General features: G+C 31.6%; 1 protein-coding gene across 1 annotated transcript in view; it reads right to left on the reverse strand.

Annotated features, from left to right (window-relative positions):
• The window catches only part of LOC115880997, a 673,808-nt gene that overhangs the window by 15,495 nt on the left and 643,941 nt on the right, over positions 1–14,372 (reverse strand). The window contains exon 6 of the mRNA XM_030898346.1: positions 1,344–1,427. Coding sequence (XP_030754206.1) covers positions 1,344–1,427 — 84 coding nt within the window. The remainder of the gene's footprint in view (positions 1–1,343; positions 1,428–14,372) is intronic.

A 14,372-nucleotide genomic window follows, 5' to 3' on the forward strand; every position in this document is an offset into this window, starting at 1 on the left:
TTACATTGACACATTAACACAAATGACATTTACAATGTCAAAGAATAAAAAAAAATTAAAATAATATTCAAAAATATTTACTTAGTTTATAGTAAATATCAATGACCTCTAAATAAATTTATTTCGGTGTTATTGGAATATATAGAAATAGCAAATATTAGACCAGTGTTTACAAGATCAAATTCGATTATCAAAATATAATTCATTTACGGCGTAGAAAGCCTTGTCTAGTAAATAATTATAATAAGTTCAATGCTTTGCGAAATGAAGAAAATTATGTTATGGATTTGTTTTCAAATGGCAGGTGATTGTGCATTTTTTTCGAGTTGTATAATATTGAACTTTTAACTAACTCTGAGCGTGGGGGAGGTAGATAAAGATCTTGCCCTGCGTACCTGAGTGGATAAGTGTGAGATGGCCTTTCTCTTGAGAAGCTGATACATGCTTACGTATTAGGCAAACGGATTCAAATATAAATAAGGCAGGAAGAGTTAATATTTTTAATTTTTTAAAAAAGTCCTGGCAATGAGTTCTGCTCGGTACGCTGCAAGTTTCGTTTTTGTGCTCAAGTCATGATTGAAGAAAGCCCTGTCTATCAATTTCCAGAATGCTCTTGAGGCGCTGCTAATTCTGTGCTGAATTTTAGAGTCGATATCGGCCTTTTCCGAAATCAAACTACCGAGGTAATGATGTCGAGGTAAGTTTTGATTTATTTGTTTTTAACTGTCTTTAATGGTTCACTGTTTTTTTAGTTTTGATGTTTTATGTCAAATTTTTATTCAGCTGCTGCGCTGTAGCGATCAGATAAAATAGCTTAAATTGATACATTATTACCATTAATTCATTTGATCATATATTTACCTATACTATAATCCATATAATTATTAATCTATACGAGTATATTAGGTTTGAATACCCAATTAATACTGCTTTTATGCCAGTCGCGTCTATTGGAACACGTTAGAGCATGCAAACATTCTAAAGAGATATAATATAATTAAATTCAATTCATCATTCGGTGTATTTACTAAATTGAGATGAAATTGTGTTGGTATAGCTATCAAAGTCTTTAAACGCCCGAATAGCAATTAATTTTCGTAATGTAAACAAAGATAATCAGCCCATTATGTCTGAAAATCCTTCAAAATTAGTAGGTGACATTATAATAATAAGATAAAATACGAACACAAATAAAATCAAAAATATCATTTTTTTTCTAACTTATTCTAAATTATTTTTTATTTTATTTTACGTCTGAACGTTCATAACATTATAATATATGAAACCCACTTTGTTATAATATAGAAAAAATATTTTAAAGTATATTATTAACTTTAACTTACCGAGATAATGTAGGCCCATAATACAACTGACTAGTGACATGGATATTGTTAACCAGTAGTTGTTTGAAGTTGCACTAGCCAAACCTGCAAACAGAAAAAAAATGTAGAATTTCAGTATTCTCAAATATAAAATACAATTGAAAATGTTTGTGCATTTTCTTTTTTCATATTGTCATTTTTCATGACTTTTATTTATGATATTTTTTATTGTAATATTTAGTATACTGAGCCACTCAGAATTTTTTGGTTATATTTAATTATAAGTGATCTCTGAATTGAAGTTATATTTAATTATAAGGGTCTCTTTTTTTATCTAAAATTACAAAACCCTTTTTTTGCTTCACTTATATCAAATTATTCAATAATTATATTTTTTAATAATCTATCTCTAAAATAGAGCATAGCCTATAATAAACATAAAATACCAATTAAAAATACCAATTTAAGTTTTCACAAAAGATTTATTGTTTATTCTTAGGATTATAAGGGATATTTGGAATGGCATTAGTACCATATATAATCTTTCCTTCACAAAATGGCTGTAAACAACTACAATGAACTTTTAAAGTAGGTTTCTCTATTACTCTACATCCATTCAGACCACAAATGTTGTATCTACACAATGAATAAGGCAATGGAGGTATATAACAAGTTGGAAACCCCACAACTTGCTTCATATCTTCACCAAAAAGTGTTGGAATACAATGACAGTCATCATAGTATCGTATAATATTAAAATCACACAATCTTCTATGCACTCTGTTATGATAATGTCTGTTATTTTCAAGTTTTAACCGGCATTTCTTCTTGTTAAATCTCGTGACTTCATCAGAACATAACTTCCAATCTTCTAAACTACTCGTATGGCAGATTCCCAAAAAATGATGTTCAGTTTCTTGAATATCATCGTTCTGAAGCTCAACAAACATGGCAAAATATTTTAGGCCAATTCCAACAAACACGCACACTTGTAGGTCTAAATTATTTACAAAGTCTCTAACATCATACGGGGCATCTTCGAGTTGATTATTCTCTTCAGATTGCACCAAAAAATTCTCGTGAAAAGAAATTGCGTGGAAAAGAGTTGTCAAAAGTGTCAAAGTTTGAAAATGCATTGCGTGTCAGTTTTCATTTTAGGTTATATGAATTTAGGTACGTGGTGTTACCTGAGATTGGCATGTTGTTTTAAAAGAAGACACCATACCGGGTGTTGCATCATCGAGCGGGATATAGAAAATCCCATGTAAATTTTAATGGGGTCAATTATTGGCTTCCCTAATTATTTTAGAGAATAATTCTATTTAGGTTTATTGAAGAGCACTAAAACCCAAATTCAAAAGAATAACTTTAAATATTTTTGATTAGCCCGTTTACGAGTTATCGTCGATTTCTTTTTAATTATTTCTCCTTTCTTATAGCCCTGTATTTACTTAGTAGTATAATTTATCTATTTAGTGCTTTATTATTATTATTATTAAAAACTCATACCTGCATCGAAAATATTAGCCATAAATTACACTACCGAAGAAAAAGTATTGATGATTAAATGGTATTATCAAGGAAACAGTTATCAAAAGGTGTCGGACATGTTTGCTGCTCTGTATCCAAATAGACCGACACCTGGAAAATCTAGAATCGCAAGGAATATCCAGAAATTTGAGACCAAAGGTACCCTAATAAATAACTGCAGATGTGAAGCAAGGCAGGAACAAAGAGAAGGAACAAAGAGAAGATTTTTGGAATCATACGGACTTGGAAGTTTTATTGTGCGTGGAAGAGAACGATGGAAAGATCAGCACAAGGAAACTTGAGGATGAAATAGGAATAGATCACACTACAGCGTTTCGAATTTTGAAACGACATAAATACTATTCCTTCAAATATGAAAAGCACCAAGAGCTACGAGATGGGGACGAAATACGGCGGCAGGCGTTTTGTTTTGATATGATGGAAAGAGCAAACACGGATAGGGAATTTTTAAAAAACATATGTTTCACTGACGAATGCACGTTTACCTTAAATATTGAACCCACAGTTCAAAATTATCGATATTGGAACAAAGAAAACCAACACAGGTTTGTCGAAACAAGGACGCAATATCCACAGAAAGTAAATGTTTATGCAGGGATATTCGGATACAATATTATCGGGCCATTATTTCTTACGCAAAATTTAAATGCAGAATATTATTTGGAACTACTCGAAAATCATATTTTACCTGCTTTACATGATGCCGCTAGAGAAAATCAGGAAGTTTGGTACTAAATTGATGGCTGCCCGGCACATTAAAAAGAAATCGGCGATAACTTGTAAACGGGCTAATTAAAAATATCTAAAGTTATTCTTTTGAATGTGGGTTTTAGTGCTCTTGAATAAACCTAAATAGAATTATTCTCTAAAATAATTAGGGAAGTCAATAATTGACCCCATTAAAATTTACATGGGATTTCCTATGTCCCGTCCGACGCGACGATGCAACACCGGGTATACCGAGTGACCCAATGTTAAAAAAGCTTCAGACCAGGATTTCTTAAACATTTAATGTGTTTGAATAAAAATATGAAAAAAAAAATCAAATTAAACACTTCAAAATTAAAAAATCTCAACTCGTTGCTAATTTCAAACTAGAAAAGTACTTTCATTTAAAAATCATTATAAATACATTTGCGTATTGAAATTTATAATGAAAAAATTGCAACTGCATGCTGAAATTTAAATTAAAGTCAATAACAGTTTACTTTAATCGTTCCTTTAATTAAAATTAATTAATATAACTTTTTAAGAAAGCGACAAAGGGAGAAAAAAAGAAGAGCGTGGAGCCAACATAAAAACTTTTCCCGGCCATCTGCGATATAAGGATATTGTTCTGAAAGTTTGCCTCTCTCAGCTGCAAAGTTATAAAAGTTTTGCACTAATTGCCGGACCAGTTAAGAAAGTGGCCGGCCTTCTTATAAACTATTTTAAAAATTGGTCTTTTACAGTTTCGATATATTTAGGAAATTACCTTTTCAACGTTTACCCGGAGTCGCTCTGGGAAAATATAAGGAGTTACTTAGTCGGAGTTTGTTTCGAGTTAAGAATTAAACTTTTTTCGTGTTCTTAATTGGAACTAACTTAAGGGACGTCAGCGTTTAATTTTTAAGCTATTATATAGGGTTCTGTAATAGTGCGTCGGGCATCTGTAGTAGTGATGTAAACTTTAGTTACTTTTATGGACTCGTAACTACTAGTTACTTTTGGTAATAGGATAGGACTCGTTACTTTGGGCTCGTTACTTTAGTTACTCGTTACTTTGGTACTTAGTATCGTTACTTTATAATCGTTGTTTTGTGTACAGGTTGGAAGACTTGGGCTTGACGTGGAACTTCGTTACTTGTTGTGCGCGGCGATCTTCGTTGCATGCTCGGTTTAACCTATAAGGGGTTTCTACTTTCTTCTAGTGTAAGGGCTTAATAGGATAATTTCAATACTCGGTATTCAAGTACTGAATAATATGTTTTTAATAATATGTATAATATTTTTATAATGATATGTTAAATAAAACTATGTACTATTAATAAAATTAAAAATAAAAGAAACCAAATCAAACAAAGAAAATATGTGTATAATAAATATAAAGTATTTTTCTATATTTTCTCTCTCTCTCTCTCTCTCTCTCTCTCTTTGTATTACATTAATAAATAGGCAAACATTAAAGAGTAAAAATAAAAAAAATGTATATATTTTTGTTAAAATGTAAAAATATTAAAAAAATGTATATTCCTCTGTGGCGGATTCAACTCTTCAAAAAAGTTCTTTGGATTGCAGCAGTGTTTACTAAAAAACTATTTTTATTTTGTAGATTTTCTTACAGTGTATGTGGCGAAATATGTATTCTCTTTTGAGGAAAAAAAATATTTGCTCTGCTTTTTCAGATGTTAACATTTTTTGTGAATATAACGTGAATCCATTTTTAATTAATATCTAAGACATGTTAATCTAAATAACCAATTCTATTCTATAAATAAAAAGCGCCAACAAACGGCAAAGGGACAGACCGCCTCCGGGTCGGCATGAGCCAATCATAATAATTGTAATAAAAATATCACACATTTGCCATCCAAAACACCGGCCGGCGCGGCGTCAAGTCAACACTTTAAACATAAACATATTGATAACAACTAGACCTACGTCGGAGTAAGGAATATTTCAGTATCGAATTTCGAGTCCTCGGTTCGTGCATTTCCAGGGATTACGATTACTGCCGGCGCAAAGGTAACGAATTAGCTTAGTAACGAGTAACGAGTCCTAAATTCAAATAGTAAGCGTTACTTCGAGTCCTCGTAAAGTAACTGTTACTTTGTAACGATTACTTAGAATTTTTACATCACTAATCTGTAGCTCCTAGAATAAAAAACTTGAGAATTTTGTTTAAGTGCAAACCTAAAGTATGTATTACGATGTATTTCAGGAAAATATTTTATCTTCTACAGGGTGGCTCAAAAAAGCGTGAGTGGATTATGATGATTTTTTTTAAATAGAACAGCCTGTAAAATCTCGTGTAAAAAAAGTGTGCGATCTAATAATATGCATAATATTAATCGTAGTTATTATAAATAAACCAACTTCTACAAACTAGATTTAATGATCTACATGTTCGAAAAGGATACCACCTTCCCTATTGCACAAATTTATTTTTTGTTAAATTTTCTTTATAGCTCTTTGAACTTTCTTCTTATACTTTCGAATACATTTTGTACTCTTTATAGCAAGTGTTGAGACGTATTGATTCCACTTTTACAAATGACGTTAAGTAATGTCCCCGATATGTACTCAGCAATCCTTGAAATTTTTAAACCTTTTTTGATGGCATCTTGGTGAACATCCCAAAGCGCAACTTGCCCCAATTTAACCATGTTCGTATCTCTTACAGTTACCGAGATACCAATGTTCGTTCCCCGAATTGTAGCACTCTGTATAGTTTTTTCCATTAAATTAATTAATATAGCCGAAAACGTAATTGAACTTCAATCCTATGAATTAGTTAAATTCATAGGATTGAAGTTAGTCAGAAGCTGTCATTACCAAGGATTATTAAAATCTTATGAATATATAGGTCCCTTTTTTGTCACTCGAGTATACAGGGTTGTTCACCACATACGACACGGAGTATTGTAGCTAAACGATTAGATTTTTACAAATCGTAAGTTCTGGGTTCGTTGAAGGACTATTAGAGCTACAATTTAAAAATATTTTTACAAGATACAGAGTGTCCCAAATAAGTAAAAAATATTATAGTTATGTTTTTTTAAATGGAACACCCTATATATTATTCTATTTTTGGATTCTACGATTAAAATAAAGGTTAATTTGATTAAGGTTCACACACTTATACCTTACCGTTTTTGAAATATTTTCAATTTTATGAAATTGCAGTAAAAATTTTAAGGATACATTTCTCCAAGGGTATCAAAGTTTTTAATACTAAATATTTACTGAAGATTATTTATTGAGCAGATATTGTGATGCAATAATAAAAATTTTACTACCTTATACAGAATGTCCAAAAAGTTATATTAAATAATTACTAGCTTTAAACGGCAATAACTTGTTTATTTAAATGAAACACCCTATATATTTTTCATGGATCAGTTGCACAATGTAATTGTCTATCAAATTGTATTATACCGTTTTTTACCCATCTCTTCAAGTTTTCGTAGAAAATGCATTTTCTTATAATTTAGACATCATTTATCACTATACCCATGGAATATTGACATTTTAGCTTATTTTTAAAGATGTAACAAATTTTCAAAAGGTGCAGATACTAATATTGTCAATATAGTTCGTTTATTTAATAAAAAAAATAAAAAAACTGTTAAAATATTTTTTTGTTAAAGAGGACCAATTAATATGATCCCAGTATTCAAACTACATTAATTGACTGTTTACGTTGATTAATAATAATTGCTCCAAATACTAAAAAACTGAATTTTGTGTGTGTATTAGACAGTGCGTTAAAAAGTAACACCTTATAAATTTTATTTCATTTTTTGACGTATGCTTATTTATAAAAACAGAGACGTTCATTTTCATAAATTATTATTATATCGATTTCTGAGCCAAATCCACATTTATTTAGAATACTTTATTAATTAAAACAATTTAAAAGCATGTAATTAACTAAATTTTGGTATTTTTGGTCGGAAATAATGGTGGTATATTTAATTGGTATACTCTTTTACAAAGATTTTTTTTCGTATGCCAGTGGGCTTGCAATATTTACTACCTGTACATTTTGTACATGTACAAATCTCAATATTCCATGGGTATAGTGATAAATCAAGGCTAAAGTATAAGAAAATGCATTTTCTACGAAAACTTGGAGAGATGGATAAAAAATGGTATAATACAATTTTATAGACAATTACATTGTGCATCTGATTCTCGTAAAATATATAGGGTGTTTCATTTAAATTAAACAAGTTATTGCCGTTTAAAGCTAGTAATTATTTCATATAACTTTTTGGACACTCTGTATAAAGTAGTAAAATTTTTATTATTGCAACACAATATCTGATCAATAAATAATCTTCAGTAAATATTTAGTATTAAAAACTTTGATACCCTTGGACAAATGAAGCCTTAAAATTTTTACTGCAATTTCATAAAATTGAAAATATTTCAAAAACGGTTAGGTTTAAGTGTGATAAACCTTAATCAAATTTACCTTTATTTCAATCGTAGAATCCAAAGATAGAATAATATATAGGGTGTTCCATTTAAAAAAACACAACTATAATGTTTCTTACTTATTTGGGACACTCTGTATCTAATAAAAATATTTTTAAATTGTAGCTCTAATAGTCCTTCAACGAACCCAAAACTTACAATTTGTAAAAATCTAATCGTTTAGCTACAATACTCTGTGTCGTATGTGGTGAACAACCCTATATAATGACAAATTCTATGTTTTACTAGTACAAAAAAAAATAAAAATAATAATTTTTTATACAAGACGATGAAATTGTATTTTATTGTCGAGCGAAAAGATTAATTTCGGGAGACGATAATACAATTTTATCGTCGTGTATAAAACAATATTTTTTTTCCATAACGAGTTACGTTTTAAAAAATATTCAGAAATTATTATTTCAAGGATTTTATTACGAGTAGAAAAAATATCGTGCTGAGTTGGCGTTGGTTTCTATGTAATTTGACAAATAAATAAAGCTGTCTCTTTAGTTGTCAGTTTTGAGTCAATATTTTTTAATTCTCCTTCGAGTCGATTGCTGATTGAATTGGAGCCAGAAATGGTTAAAATGAAATAAAGTAAATTACCAACAGATATTCAGGCTGAGGCGACAAATGCCATATCCAAACTACTTCCATTTAAATCCCGAATAACTTATGAAAAGGAATACAAAAATTTTCAAAAATGGATGCAATTAAAAAACGTGCGAGAAGAAATAAAGTTTTTAACCTATTCTCGCTGTTAAAGTACCATTTAATCATCTACCCTTGTGGTTAAAGTACTATTTTTGATAGATATAAGGCAATTTTAACAGTTGCTATGGAAAAAAATATATAAAAGCATCAGTAGCTATTCTCTATATTTTACAAAAGAAATTCTGTTATCTCTTCAAATTCATACCTTTCGATATGTCTGGCGTTGCACGTGTTCCCGCCACGTGACATGCTAAAAATATGACAATAAAACCGTCGGGATCGGTTCACGTATCTTATAAAACCGACGAAAAAAAGAGATTTAAGCAATTGCCGCGAGCACGTGTTAGGGACGTATGTGAGGCCGATAACCTAAGTTGACGTGAGTAATAAAAATCCAATTTTACGTATTCCCTTTCACTTTTATTTATTTCCACGACTCTCCTTCTCACTTATTTCTGTCATTTTCCCTTTCATTTTTCTACACGGTGTAGTTTTATTTATTATTCCTTAGTCTGAAATATACTGAGTTTGACAAAAAAAGGAGTACATCTATATAATTTATAAGATTTTAATGGGCAATGGCCCAATTATTATTTTAGAGATCTGACGACCATTAAAGAGCTGACATAAATGCAGTTAAAGGTTTTTTTTACATTCTAAATTCCACTGTTAAAAAAGTTCTATCTTTGATTGAAGAAATAAGAACGCCAATCTTATTACAACGTCAAACGTATTACAGATATTACAAATTTTAATATGGCAACACTGTCGCTTTCAACACTATGCCTTCGCTAGCCGAATGGGCTGTTTCACTATATGTTGGAATTAGCATAATTGAATAAAGCAATTAATTCTAGAATTTTCTGCTATCTCACTTTCGAAAAATTTGAAGTCGTTCTTACGAAAATAAATAAAAACAAAAAAGCTCAGAATAAAAATCCGCACTTTATTTTTAATACGTCACACCTGGCATGCTGAAAAGCGGCAACACGGCCGGGCAACCATGCTGACTGCTGACCCGCCACCACCTCCACACAACCTTTTCCAATATGGCGGAGATAGAAGTGCTTTATTTGGCGCGTATTTTAAAACATGTTTTATTTCTAAATAGACATTTTTCACACAAATGTCGGGTTAGATTACGTAATATTTCACTAACTTTTTAATATACAGGGAGTCTAAAGCTCTCCACATAAGTATGGAATTTTTTGTATTATTACTTTTATGAAAACATCAGTTAGTTACTTTTTATAAAAAGGTCTGATTTCTCAGAAAATAAGTAGGTAGTGTACTAGTGTGTAAATATTCAAACTTGAGGTAGCATATATAGGGTGTTCAAAATCATCGGAAAAAGAAATAACCAGAAATATATGACAGAAAATAGCAATATAAACTAAATATTCAATTGCAAACACTTACCTACCATAGTTTAGAATTTACTGCACGTTTGATAAATATATATACTATTATGGACAGTATAGGAAGTTACTTGTATTACTAAAAGCCTTGGTAAATACTCTTGGTGTAAACTACACTGGCTTGGGTTAAAAAATATGGAATATTTTTCCTATGTTTTGCAGCATTACACAAATGGAAATAAATTTAAACTATAATAGGTGAGGATAATTAAAAAATATAATATGTGTTTCAAGATTTCATATAGAAAAAAAACTAAATACCTTTTTATAAAAAAAAATATTGGATATTCTGAACAAGATGGATTTAATAATAAATTCTGACGTATGTGAGGGTCAATTGTGACCTGAAAAAAGACTTACATCCAGGCCACTTATATTTTCAAATGTGAATGTTGTCAATATCTGGTAAGGTAAGTGTAAGCAGTAGCCATAACTACATCCTCACTAGGGTATCAAAGGCTTTGGAGCCTTTGGCCTTTTGGAGGCATATTTAATGTACTTCTTACCCGAGAACTACTAGTAGGAGTAAAATTATCTCTTTTAATAGCTGTCAACCATTTTTTACGAAGCTCGTCATTTTTGGGAATATAAAAGCAGAAACCTTGGGACCCCCTCTATAATTCTCGTGACAATTTGGAACAGAGCATGTAAAAGGTATGCTACAATAAAATGTTAATACCTACCCTTTAATACCTATCTTTTGATTTTTGTAAGTAACCATTATAAAGTACTATGCAGACTGGCGGTGAAGGCTTTTTACTCATTTAGGTGTAATAAATTGATAAATACTTCTAGTTCTTACCTTAAAATAATTAATAATAGAGGAGTACAACAAGCACAAAAGTTTGAAGTTCCCTATGTGGAATGTCTGGTTTGGATTTTTATTACATTTTTTTGTTATTTTATCACAATTTTCTGATCACACCATGCACTGAACACTAAGAACTAAACAAACGTGTTGCAGAAGCACAACAAACTACAGATAATTAATTATTTCTGGTATGAAATCGGAACGAGAAACCACTACCGGCTTTTCAGTTTAAAGGTAAACAATTTAATAATGCGCTGCCTTCGCCGTCATATTTGCCTTGCCCATATCATGTTGATTAGCCTTGAGTTGAGGTGGTGCTGGTCAAATCAAATCGCAATGTTGCCAGTTGTTGGCTGGCGCACGAGCACGGTTCTGCAATGCGATTGGGCGTATTTTTCATACGTCATCAATTGGCGCTTTAAAATTATTTCAAATTAAAGCAATTTTGAGAGCCTATAAAAAAATATTCAATGTCATGGAACTATTTTTTCTGGATAAATATACTGAAAATAGTCTTCTATTTCAGATTTTGTCCTTGAATTGGGTATTTTATTTTTTGTAAAAGAGCCCATTAGAGCTCCACCGAGGCGGCAAGGGAGGCAAACCAGCCTTGTCACGAATTTGCCCATTAGGTAGCGTATCTTCCCAATTCTTTCAATCAATCGTTTTATTTAAATAAACTATTAATAATATTTTTCTCTAAAATTTTCTATATTATCGATATTATAAGTTAAAATTAACCACCCAAACGATATTCAGGACCGGCTTTGGAAATATAATGAACAAAATCCAATAAAATAACAAGGGATGATGAGCAGCAAAGTAGCGGGAGGTGGGGAAGGTTATGTTGAAATGAATTTACATGAATTTGACTGAAACGAAAACAATTTTACTGGAATTCGTTCGACAACAATTTTGTTATCCGGCAAAAACGGTTATTTACGTTATAAAAATTGCCATTATTCGCTTATCGAGTTATTATTTAAATGAGGATTGTCTGTCTTGAAAATTGGATTATAAACGACGGATGACGGTATAAGGTAATTGTGTTAACGTTAATTTTTTCTAGAATAAATGTCAATTAAAGTTTTAATTGTTATCGTAAATACGTCAACTGTAAGCTTATTAACTTCAGTACTATACGTTATCAGCATTAAAACGTTAATTAATGAAAATAACTGTATTTTCTTTAATTACTTTAATTGTTAAGTGTTTTGTATTAGGGAGAAAAATTTGTATTTGTACAATAATGTAGGTCAAAAATATCAATATTATATGACCGACAACTTAAAGTTTTCATGTATTTTAAAATTCAACATATTTTGTTCTACTGTTCCGATATTGATCGTTTTTAAAGCAATTTGTATTTAATTTTTTTTTTATTTTTTAACTTCTTTAGTAGCTGCCTAGGCTTATACTGTTCTAGTAGTAGTAGTAGAGGAGAATATAGTAGAGATATATAGGAGTAGTAAAGGAAATATATTGTATTAGACAGGTTTCTAATATAACCTGTTTCTTAATTTCCTCCATAGAAAGAAAAAAAAAGAAAGTTGAGTTTTATTGGTACTGACTTCTCCAAAAATTTTTTGTTCCACTTAACTGTGCAAACGCTTCAGCTACAACTCGAAAACTGTGGCCAGTGGTAGATAGCAAAATCACAAAACAACTACTAAAGCACAAAAAGAATCTAGTTCCTATGCATAACTGAGGTGTCATCACTGAAGACTGCCCCACGGGGGTAAACCTCGTGAGATGGAAGATTTCCAACGACAAGTACTGCAGAGAATGCGGAGAGGAAGAAGAAATCATAGAGCATCAGCTGTGCCACTTGTAGCGTTTTTTTAAACAACTACCACTGCGAACGGCAGCTTTTCATCGGAGAGCAGTCGTGGATAAGGTATTTCACTAGAGAGAAAACTAATCAATAACAATAAACAAAAAAATATAGATATTGGGCGCCAGGCATGTACAGAGAAAGAAAACACAGTTGTATATTACTTAAAACTAATGACTATATTTTATGATGTTGGTACATGACATTGTAGAATTCTAATAAATACATAGTGGTTATATGTCAAAAAAAAATGGTGTTAAGAGTTGTACTAAATATCTATGAAAGTAATACCATTACAAGACGTAATGTAATGAAACCTAAGATCTAAATCATATTTTAAATATTAAATCCACATGAATGTTCTTAACAATCTAACCACTAAACATAGTGTGTACGATATTACTTAAGATGTACGTTATTGTTTAAGACTGAAAATCGACTGAAAACCAGAACCTAAATCTACACTTAGCTGTTCTCGAGGCAATCCTGTTTCGAAGAGTAGCAGCGTGAGGTGGGCTTATATCTCTGTACTGTCTGTCGGCGATCCTGTTGGCCAAAACAACAAAAGGGGCCAGAATGAGGACACCATGAATTAATACAGCAGTAGCTACTAACTAGGCTTAGATATGGGGGCGAAGCAGCATGGGGCTTACGCTGTATCCATACTGTGGCAATATGGGGACACTACCCGTACCTTGGAACACTACTAGGACGTTGGATAATGTCCGTAACTTGGACCATAACCTTGGACATAGTCCGTCCATAAGATAACGGTACAGGGGAACACTACCCGTACCTTAGACACAGTCCGTCCATAAGACCCTAAAAATACGAAACTCTTGTTTAAAAAACCAAACAAGGTCTAATAAACAAAATAAACCTACCTCGAAACACTTCCGAGGGCTCAATAATAAACAAAAGAACTGTCCTTTTTTCCATTTAACATTCTGGAGGACAACAGCAAATGTACACCAACGTGTCAGCAAAATACAAATACGAGTTAAGGTGGGTCAATCCAAAACTCTACCCTAAAAATATTCAATAATAATACCGAATCTATAAAAGATAATAACTCATCTTTACCTGTAGCTTCGAAATGGCAGCTGATTCAGATTAAGCAGCAAGATTTAAATTGCCATTTCTAAAAGCAGGATTTGCAACCGTGCCGCAAACTGGCTAAAAAAAAAGTGAGGTTAAAACGCAGAGAGGCGCCTTGACATATAACAAGTATCTTGACAGCGCGCGCCTCCACAGAACAGTGAAACGATAGCAGGGTTGGCGACTAGGGAACGTAAAAATTACGCCAAGCGTGTCAAATAAATTATCAGGCCTGAACGATACGGAATCCGGTGATGATAGGCCAGACATCATATATTATATATAAAAAAGACATGTAACGAACTAAAAACGTTACACACTGTTCGCACAGACGCTTTAAAATTTTAGGACAAGGTTTTTTGGAGGGACTAGAATTTTGCAAAGAGCTGGAAGTGATTTGACGCAAAGAAAGAATGAGAGGAAGGTTTGGTACAATAACA

The sequence above is a fragment of the Sitophilus oryzae genome, unplaced genomic scaffold (genome assembly GCF_002938485.1).
Source record: "Sitophilus oryzae breed Bouriz unplaced genomic scaffold, Soryzae_2.0 scaffold_1693_pilon_pilon, whole genome shotgun sequence".
Classification (NCBI taxonomy): Eukaryota; Metazoa; Arthropoda; class Insecta; order Coleoptera; family Curculionidae; genus Sitophilus; species Sitophilus oryzae.